General features: G+C 41.6%; 2 protein-coding genes across 2 annotated transcripts in view; both read right to left on the reverse strand.

Annotated features, from left to right (window-relative positions):
* Positions 1 to 3,620: 3,620 nt before the first annotated feature.
* Positions 3,621 to 9,053, reverse strand: ACTA1 (actin alpha 1, skeletal muscle). Its single transcript, XM_043963195.1, has 7 exons — positions 8,895 to 9,053; positions 7,340 to 7,480; positions 6,191 to 6,515; positions 5,186 to 5,347; positions 4,649 to 4,840; positions 4,271 to 4,452; positions 3,621 to 4,029 (listed from the first exon to the last, which is right to left on the reverse strand). Exons 2-7 carry the CDS (start codon positions 7,466 to 7,468, stop codon positions 3,886 to 3,888), a joined length of 1,134 nt encoding a protein of 377 aa, XP_043819130.1. The 5' UTR covers positions 7,469 to 7,480; positions 8,895 to 9,053; the 3' UTR covers positions 3,621 to 3,885.
* An 11,586-nt stretch (positions 9,054 to 20,639) lies between these two features.
* Positions 20,640 to 22,287, reverse strand: part of NUP133 (nucleoporin 133) — a 65,597-nt gene continuing 63,949 nt past the window's right edge. The window contains exon 26 of the mRNA XM_043999529.1: positions 20,640 to 20,834. Within this exon, the coding sequence (XP_043855464.1) occupies positions 20,698 to 20,834 (137 nt within the window). The 3' untranslated portion in view covers positions 20,640 to 20,697. The remainder of the gene's footprint in view (positions 20,835 to 22,287) is intronic.

Below are 22,287 nucleotides of genomic sequence, written 5' to 3' on the forward strand. Positions count from 1 at the left end.
TTACCCACAGAGATGATAGATTCTGTTACTGTATCTTTAAGAGGAAATAGAGGGGTAGCTAGATGGTGCAGTGTATAGAGCACCGGCCCTGGAGTCAGGAGTACCTGAGTTCAAATCCAGCCTCAGACACTTACCACTTACTAGCTGTGTGACCCTGGGCAAGTCACTTAACCCCAATTGCCTTACTAAAAAAAAAAAAAAAGAGGAAATGGAATCTCAGATTGACCATTAAACTGTCATTCTATGAGGATTCTGTTAGATTAGGGAGAGTTTAACTGTCATTCTAGAGTCTGTGACCTGTGATGGTAAAGGATTCATTTAGATACTGACAGAAAGAATAAAGATAATTTCTTTCCTGAGAGAATTGTTTTAACTCTTATATTGCAAATTTATAAATTATAAAAAGAATTCTTGAGAGACTTTGACTACCATTTTTTGGGAGAACTGAATAGGAGGACTCTGTTTCCAAAATTGAGAAATCAGTGGTTGGACCTTAGCTTTCATCTTTCTCATAGGCTATAGGAGCTGCTGTTCTACGTGTATTCTACAATACAGCCAGATTGGACAACTTACTGACACACATCCTCCAGACACATTTTGCCTTCTCACACCTCTGTCTTTGCTCAGGATGTTCCCTTTGTCTAGAATACTCTCCCTCTCTTTTTTGTCTATTGAAGAATTACACATTTTAAAAATCTTAATGTAAATACCATCTTTTATACAATGCCTTTCCTAATACCCCTAATTGGCAATAAACACCCCCCTCAGACTTCACATTGCACTTTGTTTCATAATTCTTTTGGACAATTATATGATAATGCAAGTATAATACTTTGCATATAGTTGGCACTTACTGGTTATCGTATTATTTATAGTATTTTTTGTTGTCCTTAGGGACAGCTCCTTGAGGTATGGGAATATACTTTATCTAAACTTTTTATTTTCCTTAGCACCTAGCAAACAGAATACTGCTCTGCCCACAGCAGACACTTAATGCACACTTTGTTGTATTGTATTATTGAAGTTCAAGAAGCCTTACCCACATTTTACAGACAAGGAAGTGGAAATTCAGATCTGAAAGTAAATTGTCCTGGATCATACAAAACTAGTAAGCACAAGAATTGGGATGTTAGCTCAGATCTCTTTATTATAAGCCCAGTGCTTAAAGAGGAGTAGCATATATGTCTGGGTGCTAGTCATATTATATAAATTAAATTATGAAATCTCATTGGTGGCTATGTCTGGGTCAAAGATGATAATCATCTTTCTGGGAATTTGGCAGAAAACCCTCCCTCCATGCTAATTTTAGTCAGATATTCTCCTAACTTGGAAATCCTGAATTTTTGAAGGGGAGGGAGGAAACCCTGCTTTTTAAGGTATGCTCCGATATTCTGAACTTTATTGCGACTGCTTCCCTCCTCTCTCTCACTCTCCACTATCTCCACTGCTCCTTTCCTCTTCTCTATTTTTCCTACCCTTCCTTCAAAGCTCAGCTCATGTTTTATCTCTGCCATGGAGCTTTCCCTAGCCTACACGAGCCAATCCTCAATATTCCTCATCCTACCCCTCCTCTGAATTCCTGTACTGTCTCTTCCTGCCATTGGGCACAACCCAAGTTACTCTGTATTGATGAATGTTTATTTCTAGACACCTATGACCTCCTGTCTTAAACAAATTTTAAGTTGGTGTTTCTATCTCTTAAAATCCCCAGGTTCTATAATATAGTAGGTGTGAGGTCAATGTTTCATGGTGATATTCAAGGGGTTTTTAAAATTTTTGATTATACAATGGCCAATATAACTTCCAAATTAAAGAAATTACAGAAAGGAACCTTTAGCACTATCATATAATGACTTAAACTCTTAACCAAAAAAAGTTATTCAAGTTGCTACCATAGCTGAAATAGTGGGCTCACAGGAGATGCTTCATATTTGTTTTCATACATCTTATACCTGGTACAGAGTCGGCGCTTAATATGCAGCTATCGGACAAGAGAAGAAGAAAGTAAAATGGAAATAAAATAGGTGGGTTTGGGGTTTTGTTTTTTTAATCGAGGAGAAAACCTTAGTTGAACTCAATAAATTTCACTTCTGAAGAATGTGCTAATCTTATGGAAGTTCTCATCAGTTGGCAGTTTGCAGCACCATGGTCAGCGCCTGTTCAGGGAGAATGCTTTCTTTTGCCTCTAGGAGATAAGGCTTGCTCCTTCACACACATGGTTTTCATAGGCAAGATTTATTTCAGAAACAAACAAGAAAACATTTATTTCAGAAACGGATTTGTGTTAAGCAAGGCTAACCTCCAAACTGTTAAGGTACAAAGAATATGATCCAGAGAGGAACACTATGAAGGACACGAAACTTGAGTGTCTCTATAGAATCACAGAATTAGAAGGAAACTCATAATAAAAATAACAGTGGCTGTCATTTATGTATCAATTTAAAGATTGCAAAGCACTTTATGTATATAAGTTCATTTAATGCTTAAATCAATCCCATTAGATATATATTAAAGGAATTATTAGTCACATTTTACAGATGGTGAAAATGAGTCTCAATGCCTATGATCACATAACTAGTAAGTGGCAGAGGTGAGGATTGAAGGCAGATCTTCCTAACTCCAGCATTCAAGCCACCATACCAAGTTGCTTCTCTCCAATCTCTTTCTTCAGAATTTTTTTTAACCGAATACTTGAGAAATCATCATTCAGCTTGTCCTTTTGGAGAGGAATCCCATTTCCTCATGCAATAGCTCATTCCATTTTGAGGTAGCTTTAATCGTGATTGGAAGTTTTTCTTTACTTTCAGTCAACCAAGAAACCAACAAGCATTTGCTAAGTATTTTCTTTGTGCCAGCCCTAAACACTCAAAATACAAGGAAAAAGTGAAAACTGTCCCTGCCTCTAAGGAGCATGTACATTCTAATTGGGCTTAGATACACTGAATCTAAATCTGCCTCTATGCAACTCCTACCTATAGTTCCTAAGGTTGTCCTCTAAGGCCATTCTTTTTTTTCTTCCATATTGTAGCCCTCAGAAACCTACAGTAGCTATTGTCCCTAAGTCTTTTCTAAGATAAACACCCCAGTTTCTTCAACAGATTCTTATAGAAATGGTCTTTAGTTCCCTCACCATTTTGGACAACCTTCCAGCTTGTCACTCTAATGTGAACACAATAGGCCTGATGTAGTCTGAGCACAGCCGGCACAGTGAGACAACTATAACCTTCCTCCATCTTTAAACTGTTCAGTGGTACAGGAGAAAGAACATGGAACATGGATAGAGGACCTGATTTATAATCCTGGCTTAATACGATGATTGAGTAATTATGAGTGTGTGTCTATTGGAAAATTGGAAAATTATTTAACCACTCTGAGCTGAGCTGTTTTCTAATTTGTAAAATAGGAATAGTGATACCAGTATTACCTATATGTCAAGTTTATTTTTTATCAAAGTGCTTTGAAAACCTGATAGGCCTAATAACTGGGCATGGTAATTCAATAGTGTGAAATTTTTGTAAAGCAAACAAATTCAGTGGGTGTCCTGCCATAGTGAAGTGAAGGGACATTATTCCCTTTCCCAACACTCCCTCCCCCCCCCCTAAATAAATAAATGGACAAGATTTATGGGACTTGACAGAATGACTGAATTTAATGCTTCTTGAAGTTTTCCATTTCTGCGGGGTTTTGTTTTAAAAATAACAAAACAAGGTAAAATAAATTAGTTTATGTACACTTTACAAATGTTGTGTCAATTGGGGGGTTGCAGCAACAATAGTAGAAATGTTAATGCCATAGTTACTTAGCTGTTGCAAGAGCTCAACCACCTGCAACCTAACAACATCCGTCATCCTGAGAATACTGAGCTCACTGATCTTGTAAACATGTTTAGAAGCATTTGCGGTGGACAATGGAGGGTCCAGCTTCATCGTACTCCTGTTTGGTGATCCACATCTGTTGGAAGGTGGACAGGGAGGCCAGGATGGAACCACCAATCCAGACAGAGTATTTCCTCTCAGGAGGTGCAATGATCTAGAAGAGAAAGGCAACATTCACAATGATCAGAGAAAATAAGAAAAGAATGGTGTGTAGAGAGGGGAGGGGAGTTCTGAGGTGTGTGTGGAGAAGTTATGTAGATGAGAAGTACTGAATTCTAACAGTTTTCCCTTGTCTTAGATAAGAATTATTGCTCAGTGAATTTGATGATTTAAACATTAACTTAACAATGGTAAAGCCTCCAGTAGCTACCTGCCCCCCTCCCTTAGGATCCTACCTTGATCTTCATTGTGCTGGGGGCTAGGGCTGTGATTTCTTTCTGCATTCGGTCAGCAATACCAGGGTACATGGTGGTACCACCAGACATGACATTGTTGGCATACAGGTCCTTCCTGATGTCAATATCACACTTCATGATACTGTTGTAGGTGGTCTCATGGATACCAGCAGATTCCATACCTTGGGACCAAAGGGAATACAAGGGAAGAAGGAAGAGAGTTGGAGTGAGAAAGGGGAGGAGAAGGAAAGCAGAAAGAATTTTTTTAAAAGAAGAAACAAAAAAAAATCAGAGTGAGCTATTTGGCCCAATGGGCTTCTCATGGATTAGATGATAGACAAAGTGGACCCAGAAAAAAGCCCCAGAGTTGTGTCTTACCAATAAAGGAAGGTTGGAAGAGGGTCTCCGGGCAACGGAAACGCTCATTGCCAATAGTGATGACCTGCCCATCCGGCAGCTCATAGCTCTTTTCCAAGGAGGAGGAGGAAGCAGCAGTGGCCATCTCATTCTCGAAGTCCAGGGCCACGTAGCACAGCTTCTCCTTGATGTCTCTCACGATCTCACGCTCAGCTGTCAAGTGGAGAAAAAAAACCCTGATGGGTTAGCTGAAGAAAGTGGAATATGGAAAAGCACAAATTCACACCCGTGGGACACACACAAACCCACCTTTACATACTATTTGCCTAAGAACCCCGGAGCATTGGAGGCTGAATATCTGAGTAGGGGCGAGGACTCGCCCCTGTTTAGGCAAAGAAGCTTGTCCTTTCCAACTGTTAGGTGGGGAGGAGCTCTCAGGAGGAGGCAGCAGTTAAGAACGAGTCTTGTGGGTAACTCCGAGGGCCTGGCTGACTCTCATACCTAATTCCCCGTCCCGATCTCCCTCCCCTCGGCTTCAGCCAGTCTACTGCTGCTCACCAGTGGTCACGAAGGAGTAGCCACGTTCAGTGAGGATCTTCATCAGGTAGTCAGTGAGGTCCCGACCCGCCAAATCCAAACGCATGATGGCGTGGGGCAGCGCATAACCTTCATAGATGGGGACGTTGTGTGTGACACCATCGCCAGAGTCCAGCACGATACCTAGAAGGGGAAGATGACAGATAGAAGAGGATTAGACAGACCTGAGTCAAAAAAAAAGGCATGAACTTGCCACACACATGCACATGCACTCACGCACATACACACACGTACATCAAAGCCAACAGAGATATGGAAAGCTGCAGTTATATCTTCCTTGGCCTCAGAGCTCAGGGTTTGACTCAGGCACTGGGAAGGGGGAGGTTGCGAAGTAGTAGGGTAGGGCGTGTACCTAAGTAGGCCTGTAATGCTGTTCTGGAATTTGGTACACGTTTGACAGCTTCTTTACGAGTGAAGGTGGTTGCCCAGTAGTATCCTGGATCTATGAAGCCACTTTAGGTGCCATTTTACTAAAACCTACTGAAAGGCGGAGCTTGTAGTTTGATTGTTTCAAATGGTGCATGCACCTAGTGCTCTTGCTAATCTGACCAGTGTGTGTGTGTGTGTGTGTGTGTGTGTGTGTGAGAGAGAGAGAGAGAGAGAGAGAGAGAGAGAGAGAGAGAGAGAGAGAAGGTGGGTGTTAAAGGGGGGCAGGTGGAACAAGAGAACTGCAAAAATAAGCAGAGGGAGAGCGAACAGGACATGGCATGTAGTTGGTAGAAAGCTACGCCAGCGTTGAGGCTCCGGAAGTGCTTTGACTATGGGTCAGGATGTGTTTCTTTGCAAAAGCAGGCTCCTGGCTGGGAGGAATGAAAGTGGGAGGGGGTGAACGGCTATGAGGCTAGCTAGTGTGTGTAGAATGTGCCCAGGGGCAGAGGGGAGAAAGCCCAGTCCCTCCAAGTGTGGAGTCGTGTCTTCCTGGCGGGAATCAGGCCTGTTTCAGGCCGGGATGGATTGACTTCTTACCGGTGGTACGGCCGGAAGCGTAGAGGGACAGCACAGCTTGGATGGCCACATACATGGCGGGCACGTTGAAGGTCTCAAACATGATCTGGGTCATCTTCTCGCGGTTAGCCTTGGGGTTGAGGGGGGCCTCGGTGAGCAGGGTGGGGTGCTCCTCCGGGGCCACCCGGAGCTCGTTGTAAAAGGTGTGATGCCAGATCTTTTCCATGTCATCCCAGTTGGTGATGATGCCGTGCTCGATGGGATACTTTAGGGTCAGGATACCTCTTTTGCTCTGAGCCTCGTCGCCTACGTAGGAATCTTTCTGACCCATACCTACCATGACGCCCTGGGGTACAGCAACAAAACCGAAGAAAGAGAAAACAGCATTAGGCTCCGAACTTCGGAGTGACAGCTATCTCGGGTGTCTGACCGACTTGGTGATAAGGAAACTCCCACCAACTTTGATCCATTTCTATCTAGTCCTGCAAAAACCCCTGAATAAAGAATTCACATTTACATAGCACTTGAAGGTTTTTCCAAGCGTTTTACTCAATACCACCCTAAGAAGCATTTGGCACGAGTATAATTGCTTCCCCACCCCCACCCCAACCCTTTTTGTTGTTGAGTCGTTTCAGTCGTGTCCGACTCTTCGTGACCCCATTTGGGGTTTTCTTGGCAAAGATACTGGAGTGGTTTGCCATTTCTTCGGCTAGCTCATTTTACAGATGAGGAAACTGAGACAAGCAAAGTTAAGCGACTTGCCCAGGGTCAGATAGCTAATAAGTGTCTTCCCCACTCCAGGGTTGGCATTCTATCCAATCCCGCCACCTAAGCTGCCTTACTTCCCATTTTACAGATGAGGAAACTAAAACTCAGAGAGGTTATTGTGTCACACACAACCCACAACTGACTGGATGCTAGCGCTTTGAGGCACATATATTGCTACTTTCAGAAGGTTAGCCCCTCTGTGAAGGGTCCTTTCTTTCTTTCTTTCTTTTCTTTTTTTTTTTTTGAACTCGGGTCCTCCTGAATCCAGGGCCAGTGCTTTATCCACTGTGCCACCTAGTTGCCCCCGTGAAGGGTCCTTTCTAAAACAACGCTGCTTCTGTTTTTCAACATCCCACGCCTGTGCTACGGGAGAGAGAAAGGGTTTGTTGTACTAGGTCTCACCTGATGACGCGGACGACCCACTATAGAGGGGAACACTGCCCTGGGGGCATCATCTCCGGCAAAGCCGGCTTTCACCAGGCCAGAGCCATTGTCGCACACGAGGGCAGTGGTCTCGTCTTCGTCGCACATGGTGTCTGTTTTCTGCAAAGGGAGGCCCAATGTTAGTGTGCTGTGTTGCCACCCGCCTCTCACCAGCCTCCCTGGGCCCTGGGCCCTGGATAAAAGCAAATCTGGCATCATGGGCCCGCAGCCATCCGGGAAAAGCAGGGAGACATCTACCATTCAAAGAACACTGTGCTATGCTGCTAGTAAGCTAGTAAGCTCGGTAGTAGTGTTCTGAGTCTTGCTTTCCAGTTAAGTACATTTCAGTTGTACATTTTAGCTGAATTACTTTGTTCCCTTCCGTTGCTGGGGGCCCAGGGGTGGGTAATTAATTGACCATACTGGAATTGGGCTGAAGGATCCAGTGAGGTGCAGATTTGTTCCCACCGTACCTTTTTTTTAAAGAACTACGTTTCAGGGTCAGCAGGGATTCAGTCTTTTCCTCCGCCCCCTGAATTACTGAAGTGGAATTATTTCAGACTGATGATACGGCTAATAAAGTAAACGTGCCCATATGCCCTTTTTATACATAAGGAGAGAAGAAAGTTCAAGTGGCTTGAGGACCTTTAAAAATAATTGAGAATTCGTATCACTGGTTCACAGATTTACAGGTACCGAAAGGATCTCAGAGATAAGCCATCTCAATCCCCTTAGGTGGGCCGTTTCTGACTCATCAGACCCCAGGTAGGAGGGGAGCTAAATTCCCACTCCCCTTTTCCCCCCTCCTTCCCCCAGCCAAATCATCATTCCAGGAAGCTCTCTATTGAACCCGGTTGCCTGAAGAATTTTCCCCACCCGCGTTCTTTGCCGGCTGTCGCTGTTCTAGCAGCTGTGACTGAGTGAGACTCCCGGTAAAAACTTAGTCTCTAAATCCGAAAGGCTTGGACGTCAAAATCACTGTGCCCTCTCACTGTTCCTCGCCTCCCCGCCCCCCACCCCCACCCCCGACCGGTGCGGGGCGGGGGGGTGGGGGTGGAGAGAAGGCTGATCTCTCTTTGGGGAAAAACACCGTCCTTCCTTTTTCTCTAGATAGACTAACCGGCTTCTTCGGTTTGGACCTGGAGCTCAATTTAGGGGCGTGTCTATCCCCTGCTTCCTAACTGTCCGTGGGACTTCAAAAGGACAGGTCGTCCTAGCTCCTGAGGCGGCTAGATTCTTTTTCAACTAAATCTGGGATGGAAGGGAAAGCGGAAGCCCGAGATGAAGAGCCGAAGTTAGGCAGTGGTCCCTAGGAAAGTTGTTGAACGCCCAGGGCAGCAGGGTAGGACGAGGCTCGACGTGAACAACTCTGGGAAGAGATTGTGCGATTGACAAGTGGGAAAGAGTCGGGAGGGCGGTGCTGAGCTGCGCGGATTGCTGTTTTCTCCACTAGAAATTGTTCCCACTTTCCCTCCTTCACACCCTGGCTCTCCTCCCCTTTCTTCCCTCTTTTCTCCCTCCTCCCCTTCCCTACCTGTGTGGGTGGCTACTGGTGCCTCTTAGCTCCGACTCGGGCCCCTGGGTTTGCCGCGGGAGGCGCTTCTCTTGGAGTTGTCCGATGTGTTGGGTCTGCAGCCCCCCGGGCAGGTTTTTATATAGCCCGCGGCCCCTCCGCTCCCCGCCCCTCGACCGGACCCGCAGGGATGTCTCTACCCTTCTGTAGCCATATTTGGGTGTTGGGCACTAAGAGCCCCCTCCCCTCCGGTCTCTCGGCCTTGGCCCCCAACCCCCGAGCTCTGCCCAAAGAAGGAGAACCCTGGCCCCGGCCCAGGTAACACGGGTCAGGCCGTATAAGGAGTGTCTCCCCGGGCTTGCAGCTCCTCCCCAATCCGCCCCTCCAGCTGGTCAGGAGAGTTGGGGGCAGGGGAGAGGGTCAGTTCGGAGGGAGGGGAAACAAGAGGGATGCGCATTTGTGTACATGGGTGTGCACGTGTGTATGTACTGAGGTGCTTCCCATCCCTGATTCCTAAATGACCATGAACATAGAGCAGAAATTGGGAAGATGGGTTTGGGAATATCAGAGGAAATCCTGAGGTGTAACTCCTACTCTTGTTCCTTTTCACACCCCTCCAAGCCTTACTGACTCTCATCTCTTGGGAGCAGGGAGGAGGCGGTGTGATAGTGATGGGGCTATGAGAAGGAGAGGAAGAACAACAGCTGCTGTCCCGGGATGCCTCCTGCGAGTTCATCCGCCTGAAAGCAAGGGAACAAGGGCACTCCATTGGTTTTCCATCACCCCTCCCCAAGGGGAGAAACAGGCAGTGGTACGCAGCTGTCCGGGGAAGGACAACTGACCAAAAAATCTGAGAAGACGCGAAAGCGAGGGGCCTCCCAGGGCTAGGGAACAGGCAAGGCGCATACACACTCGCAGCGCAAGGACTCAGTCCAGCAAGGAGCTGTTCTCCTCACTCGGGCTACCCCAGTGGTGGAATCCCCTTCACTCTAGTTTTCCCGTAGAGTTTTATTGTCATAACCCAGACTCCTGGCACTGCCCTCACCCTAGGGAGCTCTATGGGTGGGCAGCTGAGAATTTATTCGGAGATAGCCTTGGGCTATTAAGCTAGTCTCACTACTCCGGGAGAGGTGGACTGGAAGTGTGAAGCAGGGACAAGTTTACTGGCGGGAAGAGGAAGGCAAGGATAAATGATTAGGGAAATGCTACTAAATAGAATCTCGGTTTATCCCCCCTCTACCATTAAGAGGGCATACAATTATGGTCCCGCGCCTTTTTTTTTTTTTTTTTTGCCAGCCCAAAAGGCTGTTTAAAATCAGCTTTATATATAGAGGATGATTCCCATCCCTACGCAGTCCAGGCCACTTGCCAGTATGCATTGGAGAGTTACCATATACCGAGAGCCTGGGGCAATGGATTCTATTTATACCTCTGATATGTTATAATCTATTTTTTTTCAATTTTCTAAATGGATTTGAATTTACTTATCTCAAAGTGGAAGTCCAGTATTAATCTGAGGTCAGTAGAGTTTACGGGCACAGTTGGTGACTGTCTCACTTTTCTTTTGATAATTAGAGCAACAGTAGTAGCCTGACCGAAGGAAGAAGAGTTGAGTATTTTATTTATTCTCGAAGTTTGGCTGTCAGTGGGTTTTTGGGCAGTGGGCAAACACTCTGGAATTATTCATTTTTCCAACAGTAGTTGAGTTTCTGGTTCATTAGTGAAATAGCAGCATTTCACATTTGTCAGAGAAGATCAGCTACTGGAACAGGTGTGGCTTTTCTTAGGGAGGGATAGTAAAGCAAATGCTGTGCACTTTCTTCTATTCCACAGCATCTATTCCTCTACATGGTCAAGGGCAAAAGAAATCATCTTAAAATAGAGATGGGGGAGCCTAGAGGAAGAGTGGTTCTGAAGTTTCTGTGGCTTCACAGAATGCTGATATTTTCTCCATTTCTTCAAGGAGTTTTCTCTTCTTTAAGTTTTCCAATTATTTGGTCCTGGCTAAATGGATCAAGGGAATGAAAGCTGCATTCCATTCTTAACTCTTTCCTATTTGATTCTGTGGAAGGAAGATGGAAAAACTCAGAAAAGGTAACCTCCCCGAAAAGCAGAAAGTACCTTTTATAAGGGAATGACCAGTTTGGGTCCTTGGGGGATGACAAGCAATCTGCTTTCAAACAATAGTGGGCTACCTTCTTTTTTATTTAAATCTCAGTAGGGGAGGGGAAGAGGAAAGGGTTTTTTTTTGTTGTTATTGTTTTTTTTAAGTCTTAGAGTAAGTAACAACACAACTTTAGGTCTTCCTAGCTGACAGTCCATTTAGCATCAGCATCAAAAGTACATTAAAGTTGCTTATGAATAAAACATGCAAAAGTTAATGGAAATCAGCTACTAGAGACAGGGATGCTGAAAGGGAGAAAATACCCTATTCAGGGATTTCCTTCTGCCTCACATGATTGAAGCTGGTTTAATTGACATCTAATGGAGCCTAGTAGGGACCACACATGGTTCTGCTAAATTCTCATTGGTTTAAAAGAATAGACTTGATGGGTATTTGGGGGAGTTGCTCATCTATACATGTACAATTTTGGGAACAGTAGACTGCCTGTCCCTGAGTGAGCTAGTACTCTCTGAATAACATTTGAGAACTATCCATCAATAAAGGTCAACCATGTAGGGTATGCTTGACACAGATTCTGTTTGGCAATGTTTCTAAAATTCCATATCTTGGCATTCCCCACTAGGGCCCCTTCTGCTCCATCCTAAAAGCTCCCTACCCTACCTCTATCCACTGTACCACCTAGCTGCCCCTAGCAACCCCTATTATTAAGAATTTTCAGGAGGCAGCTAGGTGGCGCAGTGGATAAAGCACTGGCCTTGGATTCAGGAGGACCTGAGTTCAAATCCAGCCTCAGACACTTGACACTGGCTGTGTGACCCTGGGCAAGTCACTTAACCCTCATTGCCCCACAAAACAAAACAAAACAAAAAAAAAACAAGACAAAAAAACCCCCAAACTTTGGGGCAGCTAGATGGCGCAGTGGATAAAGCACCGGCCCTGGGTTCAGGAGTACCTGAGTTCAAATCTGGCCTCAGACCCTTCACACTTACTAGCTGTGTGACTCTGGGCAAGTCACTTAACCCCAATTGCCTCACAAAAAAAGAATTTTCTCACATATAAAAACCAAATTAGTTAAAGTGTATGAGAGGGAAATGATTTGGATTTCCCCTTTTCTTGTTTGGGAATTATTTTCTTCCCCCCAGGCTGGCCTTTCTCTGCTTCTGTGCAGGTCTTAAGGTCTGATCATGCAAATAGAACTACATGTTTCACACACACACACACACACACACACACACACACACACACACACACACACCCGCCTTTTCCATTGTGCTTACAAAGACAAAAAAACCTAAAAAGATTAATGCCTTTGCAAATTACTTGGATGACTTTATAAAAAATAAAGCATCAGTGGTACAAAATCAGAATTAACTACTTGATGTTTTGGGGATGATGGAATCTCTCTGCGTGGCACCTGAAAATTAGAGGGATTTTAAAATACCCTTTTAAAAAGTGTATGTCAAGCATCTCAATTAAGACACAGTGTTTAACTGGAATACTTTTAAAGTGATATATAGGAAAAGCTATTTTTCCTTCATGTATCCTTAGGGATTAAAATGTCCGGGAATAGGCAGGTGGGGCTAAACCAATATTTTCACAGTGCTCAGCCACAACACAGACAAGAGTGTCAGATTTCAATAGGGTAGTGTTTGATCTTCGTGGTGGAGTGGGTTTTACCTTTGCTCAAATTATTGGAGAAACTGGAAGCATATAAATCACTCTTTCACTAATTTCAAGATCAAAACCAGCTGTGCCTGCTTTGTTCTAACAAACAGCCCGGGGGTATCATGGTACACACAAATTCTTTAAGTATTGTATACTATATTACAGATTCCAGAAGGGGGAAAATATATCCAAATTTGAAACAAAAACTGGTTTAGCACAACCAAACTGGAAGACAGTAAAAAGCAGAAACATTTTATGTTGAGGAAATGGATTTCAAAAAAGTTCTTTTACCTTACTTCTAAAACGCTGCCCATATCTTTAATACATCAATTGCTTAATCCAACACCTCCATGACCTCTTAAGTACCACTCTTCTCTTCTTCATCCTTGTTCCTTGGGCTGAATTTACATTATTGCCACACCACATTTTCCCTACTTATTACCAAAGAAAAAAGTTTCTGAGAGCAGTGAAGAGCTCAAAGGCATAGGTTCCCCAAAGGACTGCCTTTGAGCACTTTTTTTTTTTTTGGTAGAAATATCTGTCTATAACTGGGTATTCACTAAATAGGACCACACTAAACGTTTATCATAATTTATAAATGTTACTCATATGACTGAGAGGATTCCTATATGAGTATTCCTTTTTTTAGCAGAAGTATATTCTGGGTGTTATTTTATAGAAAGTCATTATGTAAGAATGGGTGCTCAATGTTTTGTAAATGAATTTAAATGTATTACCAGCAATGTTTTGTTTTTTTTTTACTGAGGCAATTGGGGTTAAGTGACTTGTCCAGGGTCACACAGCTAGCAAGTGTCAAGTGTCTGAGGCCAGCTTTGAACTCAGGTCCTCCCGACTCCAGGGTGGGTGCTCCATCCACTGCGCCACCTAGCTGCCCCTATTACCAGCAATATTTAACTTGGGTTGAGATATAATCAATCAACAAGCATTTATTAAACACTTACCATGTGCTTACATTGGGCTAAAGTTGTAGATAAGAAAAAATAAAAACTACAGAAGAAAGAAATAAAAGATAAATTTCTGATTTTGGAACTGTGGAAGAGAGAATTGGTATATCTATAATTTTCTAGGGATAAAATATAATCTTATTGACCCAAGCAAATAATTAACTTAAAGAAACCTAATTCATAAAAACCTGATCCAATTTTTAAAAATTGAATAAACATAAAAATTATTCTAACTTCCAGTATTTAAATCTGACTTGATTTCTTTAAATGTTACTTTAAAAAAAAATTATCATTGGGCAAAGTGGCCAAAGGATAGTTCTCAAAAGAGTTGCAAACTATTAGCAACCATATGAAAGGATGCTCTAAATCCCTAATAAGATAAATAAAAATCAAAAGAACTCTGAGTTTTCACCTCACAGCCTACAAATTGACAGAAGTGACAAAAATGGGAAATGGGCTTTGGAAGACTGTGTTAGGCAGGCAAATTAATACATTTTTGATGGAACTGTGAATTAGCATTACCATTCTAGGGAAGAATTGTACTTATGCAAATATAATGTCCATATCCTTTGACGTAGGCATATATATCCAATGCCATGCATACACTTCAAGGAGATAACTACAAAGTCTAAATACACCAAGATAATTAAACATCACTCTTTGATATAAAAAAGACTGAAAACAAAGTAGATGCCCATCAATTGACAAATGACTAAGCCATTTGTGGCACATGAATATCATAGAATAGTTTTGTGCTCTATGAAATGAATTACATGAGGAATAAAGAGAAGCATGGAAAGACTTTTTTTTTTTCAGGGCAATAAGGGTTAAGTGACTTGCCCAGGGTCACACAGTTAGTAAGTGTCAAGTGTCTGAGGCCGGATTTGAACTCAGGTCCTCCCGAATCCAGGGCTGGTGCTTTATCCACTGTGCCACCTAGTTGCCCCTAAAAGTCAGACAGTCCCTGCTCTACATACTCTTTTTTTTTTTTTAGATGGGGCAATGAGGGTTGTGACTTGCCCAGAGTCACACAGCTAGTAAGAATCAAGTGTCTGAGGCTGGATTTGAACTCAGGTCCTCCTGAATCCAGGGCCCATGCTTTATCCACTGCACCACCTAGCTGCCCCCCTTGGAAAGACTTTTATGAACTGATGCACATGAAGTAAGCAGAGCTAGGAAAACTATACACAAAGGCAAAAACAATGTAATTGAAAAGAACTAACATGAAGTAACAGAAGATGAGTGTTGCAAAATAATAAAGATTAAGTTTGATCCCAAAGAAAACAAATGAGAAAATACTTCCCCTTGCTCCTTAGCAGAAGAAAGAGTCTATTAGTGTGGACCATTGCATACAACAGATGTTTTTCAAAGTGTTGATTGGTTTTGCTGAATTTTTTTTCTTTGTTCATAAGGGATAGCTCTCTGGGGTACAGATATAGAGAGAAATGTAGATACTATAAAAACCAACTAAAAAAAAAGACCAGAAGTAGTATTTTTAGATTTTAAAATTTATCATTGGGACATAAGAGTCACAAACACAAATCCCTTATTTATTAGACAGACACAAGATCTGAAATTTCTCAGTCCAAGGTCACCAATAACCTCTTGATTACTACAAAACCCTCTTTTTGTTTAATTTAACAGTAGTCCACCCTTTTGACTTAACAGTCCTTAGCTTCTAGGACACTATTCTTCCTGGTTCTCCTGTTTATTCTCACTTTAGTCTCCTTCACTAGTTCAATTTCTATCCATTGCCCCCCAAAAGTAGGTGTCCTGCAAGACTCTGCCCTCTTTTCTCCACATTCCCACATGCTCTAGTACCTTCGGTACCTTTATGCAAATGACTCCCAGATCAAGTATGACAGCATATTTCTTCCCAGAGTTCAACTACAATAATTATTTTGAACTTAACATGCCCCCAAACTGACTCAACATCTTCCTGTTATTTGTACCTTCTCCTAGTTTCCCTAAATCTGGCAGCATGCAAATTCAAATCATTCTTTACTCTGCCTTCTCCCACACCTAACTACTTTAATTAGCAGGAAAAGTGAAACGGCCAGATACCTGCTTCAGGAATTTAGGGTCGTAGTCATGTGAGTGGAGAGAAGGGTACAGATGTAAGAGGTAAGAAGTTCGAATTGATAAGAAATGACAAATGACTAGATGTCTGGCATAAGGGAGGATGAGGATTCAAGGATGACACCAAGATTTCAAACGTGGGTGATGGGAAAGATGGTGGTACCCTCAAAAGAAATAAGAAAGTTTGGAAAAGCAATAGGGAGAAGGGATGGAAAAGGAGGGAAGATGAATTCACTTTGGGATATGTTGAATTTGAAATGGTGATGGGACATCTAGTTCAAAATAGTTCACTGCACAGTTGATGGGGGACTGGAAACCAGAACAAAGATGAAGTCTGGGTATATGTAGCTGAGATTCATTGGTGCAGAGATGAAGATTGAACCCATACAAGATGATATCACCATCTTTTTGAGAAAGCATAGGGCCTAGGACAGAGTCTTGGGATACACTCACACACAGTGATATAGATGATGATTCAGCAAAAAGAGACTGAGGAGAGGTCAAGTCAGACAGAAAGGAGATGAAAGAATCATTCAATCAATTAACATTCATTAAGCAGTTACTATGTGCCAGGCACTGTGTTAAGCACTGGGATACAAAAGACAGTCCCTGCTCTCAAGGAGTTCACAATCTAATAGGAGATGTACATGCAAACATGTACAAACAAATTATTGGAGAGAGCAGTCAGTTAGAATAAGGTCAGAAGCAAGAATGCAGGGAGTTAAGAAGAAAGGGAGAGGAAAGTGGAGGCACCAATCAGACAGCCCTTTTTAGTCTAACTACAAAGGGCAAAAGAGATACAGGACAATAGTGAGGATGAAAGAATTAAATGGAGAAGAGAAAACCCAAATTCCTTATCCCGGCATTTAAAACCCTCCATAATATAGCTCAAACCTACCTTCCCATGCTGCTTTGCTTAACTTACTCCACATTCCCAACTGGACTACTGGCTGTTTTCCAATCTTGTCTTGCCCTCTCAAGCTTCTTCTTCATGTGTGTGTATATATGTATGTATATGTGTATATGTATATGTGTATGTGTATATGTGTGTGTATGTATATATATATATATATCCATATCTATCTTTCTTCCAGGTTTAATTCAGGTGCCATCTCTGCCATCAACTGCCTCCACTGGAAGTAATCTCTCCCCTCAAATTTTCTAACATCATTTTGTCTGGCCCGGTCCTTTGCCTTATTACATTTGACCCTGCTTTCTATTTCTTTCTGTAAATACCCCATCCCCTTATTAAACTGTAGCCTCCATGAGGGCAGGGACTATTTTTCATCTTTGTATTCCCACAGCCAACAGACTACATTGCATATGGGAGCTATTTAACTAAGGCTCAACTGAAGCCGGCCATTCTCTTGAGAATGTCTTGATACTGTTATTGTTTGGGAACAGTTCAAATGTTTTTCTATACAAGAAATCAAGCATTACCAAATACAAAGACTGAGTATAGTTTTTCTTCATATAGTTCCAAGTGATGCTACTAATTATGTTTCTACTATTATAATTAAGGGTGGTTTGCTGTGAGTTCCTTTGATACAGATGTTTTTAAACTTTTTTTGTACCTTGGATCCCTTTGGCAGTCTGGTAAAGCCTATGGAGCCCTTCTTAGAATGTTTTCAAATAAGTAAAATAAAATATATAAAAGACTTTAAAAGAAATCAATTGAAATAATCATTTAAATTTTTTAAAAAGTTCATGGACCCCAGGTTAAAAATCCCTGCTCTAACAAGATCTTTTTTGGGGGTGGGGGTGGGGGGAAGGGGAAGGAAGGGACTAGATCAGTAATTTTTTGTGGGGGGAGGATCAGTAATTTTTAAGGTATTCTTTTCCTCATTGCCTTTTTGTACCTCTTTTACCATTTGGCCTAGCCTGTATTTTAAGGTGTTATTTTCTTTAGTATTGTGTGTCTCCTTTTATCAAGCTGTTCACTTTTTTCATGATTTTCTTATAACACTCTCATTTCTCTTTCCATTTTTCCTCTACCTCTTACTTTTTTTTCAAAGTCCTTTTTGAGAGCTTCTATGGCCTGAGACCAATTCACATTTTTCTTGGAAGCTTTGGATGTAAGAGCTTTGACTTTGTTAACTTCTACTGAGGGTGTATTTTGATCATCCTTCTCATCATAGTAACTTTCTATGGTCAGAATTTTTTTTCTGTTTGCTCAGTTTTCCAGACTATTTCTTGACTTTTAACTCTTTGTTAAAGTAGGGCACTGCTTCCAGGGTGGAGGGTGCACTGTCCCAAGCTTCAGTGGGGTTGTGCAGCTGTTTTCAGAGATACTTCTAGGGATTTGTAAATTTTCAGTTCTTACAAAGTGGCATGATTTGTTTTTTTTTGGTTTTTGCAGGGCAATGAGGGTTAAGTGACTTGCCCAGGGTCACACAGCTAGTAATTATCAAGTGTCTGAGGCCGAATCTGAACTCAGGTCCTCTTGAATCCAGGGCTGGTGCTTTATCCACTGTGCCATGTAGCTGCCCCAAGATGGTATTATTTAAAGAGAGGTGTATTTACTACTCTCCTGGCCTGTGCCCTAATCTGCAAGCAACCACAAGCCTGCTTTTCTGCCCTGGAACTACAAGGAGCCTAGCTCTACTGTGGCTGCAAGCTCTGATGTGCTTGTGCTCCTCCCCAGCCAGGCACTGCCACCCAAGACTGTGACCTGGATCCGAGTATGGGCAAAACAACAGAGTCCTGCCTCAATGCTAGCAAAAAGACCCCTGTGATATCTTTCTGGCCAATTGTTCAACCCCCTTACCCTCTGTGGGGTGAGTTCCAGAAGCCGTTGCTGCTGCTGCTGCTGCTGCTGCTGCTGCTGCTGCTGCTGCTGATTCAGTGGCTCCCAAGGCCTGCTTCTGGATTGCTGGGGCTGGGTCTGCATTGGCGTGGCCTGCGTTCCACTCTCCCCCTGGTGTGACAGATCTTTCCTATGGACCTCCTAAATTGTCTTTGGCTGGAAAATTATTTCACCCTGTCCTTTTGTGGGTTCTGCTGTTCAGGAACTGTCTTATGTCATTATTTGAAGGTATTTGGAGGATTCTTGGGGAGAACTCAGGCAAATCACTGACTTTCTTTCGCCATCTTAGCCCTGCCCCTCTGGATCAGTCATTTTATTAGTTTAGGGATCTTGGTGATGAAACTCCCTCTATCAATGCATTTAACTGTTTTGCAACTTAGTCTTAGAGAATCATGGAGGTGGGAGTATCACTGAAAGGCAGAAGTGCAAACATAATAACTTAATTCACAGTCCAAAATTCAATGTACATATTAATAGTGGACATTTGACAAGCTGCAATCCTCTTTTTTCCAAATTGTTGCTCTCTCTCTTCCCAACCGCCACACTTAAACTATGTATAATTTGGGGAGCTCTAATATATGTCAAATTCTCATTTAAAAGTTATAAACATGAAACTAGAAGAATTAAATTGAGTGATAACTTTCTTTAGGTTGTTAATGCATTTCTTTCCTTTGTTAGCAATCACATTATTAGCCTATTTTTCTAAACACATTCAATCTTTTAGTATATAAGCTATTACTCCAAGGTGAAGAGAAAGAAAGACAGCTGTATTTTATAGAACTAAGAACTGATCTCTCTTCAACTAATTTAACTTATGACCTTTTCAGCTGTTGTATCAAGTTGTTTTAGCAGGCATCCTGCCAGAGAACCACAAAGTATGGATATGGTAACAACTCCCCATCCAATCTCTAGCTGTTAAGCCATCTGTTAGACGAAGATTGTTTGATGACATTGGTCAGAATAAAACAGTTAACTTCTACCTTCACCTTCTAGACAGACATAGAAGGAAAACCAAGATCAATGATTAACCGTCATTTGGGCCTACTCTGTGGGCAATTTCATATTAAATATGAAGAATAAATTTGCATTAGATCTAGGGTGGATCCTATACTAAAAATGTCATTTTTGAGGGCAGGATGTGCTTATGTGCTGTGGTTTAGGTTACTGTTTTACTAAACAGAATTACATTTAATTTGATTATCCATCTCAAATGTAATGAAGACCCACTTAAATATTTCAATTTGAACTATTAGGTGAAAAAGTTTGAAACTATTTCAGTTTTGCCACCAATCCTATGTACACTAGGCCTACCTTTGTAACCTTAAATAAAAAAAAAAACCACTCAAAAACTTTTAAGGTTTTACATCTCTGGATATTTTATTCTTAAAAGCATATGCTGGGGGTAGCTAGGTGACACCGTGGATAAAGCACTGGCCCTGGATTCAGGAGGACCGGAGTTCAAATCCGGTCTCAGACACTTGACACTTACTAGCTGTGTAACCTTGGGCAAGTCACTTGACCCTCATTGCCCTGCAAAAAAACCCCCAAAACAAAAGCATATGCCAGATGCCCCAGACTGTCTTTAGGGTATACTACAACAGAATTTTAAAGTGGGAAGAAGTCTAGACTAATCCCTCATTTTAGAAATAAAGAAACCCAGAGCCAGGATAAGAATTCAAGTTTTCCTGACTCACAATCTAGTGCTTAAAAAAAAAAAATTTAAAAACAAAGGTCAACAGCTATAACAACCAAACAATATTAAATGGTATTTCTAGGATCAAGAGAGATTTTTCAGAGTGAAAAAGAAAACAAAGAAAATACTTCGGGGGGGGGGGGGTGTGCAGCTAGGTGGTGCAGTGGATAAAGCACTGGCCTTGAATTCAGGAGGACCTGATCAAATCCAGCCTGACACTTGACACAACTAGCTGTGTGACCCTGGGCAAGTCACTTAACCCTCATTGCCCTGTGCGGGCGGAAGGAAGGAAGGAAGAAAATACTTCAGGAAGCAAAGACCAAAATTCCATAAAGCCATAAAGATTTTGTCAGTTTCTAAATAGAGTACAAAAGAAACATCACACCACTTAGTCATAAACTTAAACATTTTCAATAAAACAAGAACAAAATGCTCCAAATTTACACACTGATACAATTTATTAGAAACATTTAATGCTTTTGAAAAAGAAATCACATTTGCCCCTGGACATAATGTTCATAATTCGCTTTCAAAACAAATTCAAAATAAGGATTGCTCTTTAAGCTTCCAAGTTCTTCCGCTTGTAGTAAGTCTTTCACCTCTGGTAAATATTCACTAAGCTGAATACCTGTAAACAAAAAAATATATTAATAACTCCATAACATTGTCTACTCAAGAAATCTGATTGAATGCATAAACACCTTTGCTTCCATTTCAAATCATGTCACTCTTGAATTTGAGAAATGTCCTGTTTAATTGTTTCATTTAAAAAAGCACTTCCATAATTCTAACACAATATTCTTAAACAGAAATTTTTTTTTTTTTTTGGTGAAGCAATTGGGGTCCAAGTAATAGGGTTTTTTTGTTTTTTTAAAGAATCCCTTAAGGATTGTAATACAAAAATGTGTATGTGGAGTCAAGTACATTTTAATAAAAATTTCAAAAATAAGTATATGTATTTTCTTCACTTAATAAATAAGACGATCTATCAGCCAAATTTCAAGTTCATAAAAACAAGTTACTTAAGATTTCAAACTATGAGGTTCTCATAATCAGGGACTGTATATTATTGTATATTATGCTTAAGGCTCTTTATATGCAGTAAATGTTTTGGGCTGACTTATAGTAAGAGAATAAATTTTTAACAATTTATTAACATTTCCAGTAAAGACTTAGTATCCTTAATTTCCTAGGAATAAAATGATGCTAAGCATAATTGTGAAGTTATCACATCAATTTGTAAAGGGGTAGTTTTTGTGAGAAAATACATAACATAATGATGAACTTTCTTATTAAAATATGTTTTAACCCTAACATAAGGCCACTGTATCAGATTCAGAACTTGGAAGTCACCAGTCCAAGGCCCTCATTAGTTTAATGTTGCTAGGTTCTTTTCTGCAGAATTAAAAGAGTATCTTGCAAAGGGAAAATTGTATAAGCAGTTTAGACAGGGTCCTTAAATATATAAGTAGAAAGGTGACAAATAAATTTGTGATAGGGTTACATCTAAAGATACCAAATGTCAAGCTCAAGCATCTAGGCTGTAGCCATGAGGACAGCAGTATGGAGCAGAAAGAGGAAAAGATTTGGAGTTCCAGGCTGAATTCTGACTCTGCTTTTTATCTCCAAATTTGATGTTGACCAATTAATTCATACTCCCTGGACCTCAGGCTTCTGTAAGTGAGAGGTTTGAACCTGACGACTTACTTCTTTTTTTTTTTTTCTTTTTTTTTGCGGGGCAATGAGGGTTAAGTGACTTGCCCAAGGCCACACAGCTAGTAATTGTCAAGTGGCTGAGGCTGGATTTGAACTCAGGCCTTCCTGAATCTACGGCTGGTGCTTTATTCATTGTGCCACATAGCTGCCCCTGCTGACTTACTTCTAAGGCCCCTTCCACTTCTAAATTTATGATCCTATGATCTTAGATTATTGATATGACAAAAATACATAGATTTCTAATGTTATTTTCCCACGTTGCCAAATCTTGAAATTTATGTTTTATAAAGTAGATCCATTCTACTCTTCCATTCGTGGATAATATTATACTTGGGGTTCCAGAAAACTGAAAAGCTAAGCCAGCT

This window comes from Dromiciops gliroides, chromosome 4 (genome assembly GCF_019393635.1).
Source record: "Dromiciops gliroides isolate mDroGli1 chromosome 4, mDroGli1.pri, whole genome shotgun sequence".
In the NCBI taxonomy this organism is placed as follows: domain Eukaryota; kingdom Metazoa; phylum Chordata; class Mammalia; order Microbiotheria; family Microbiotheriidae; genus Dromiciops; species Dromiciops gliroides.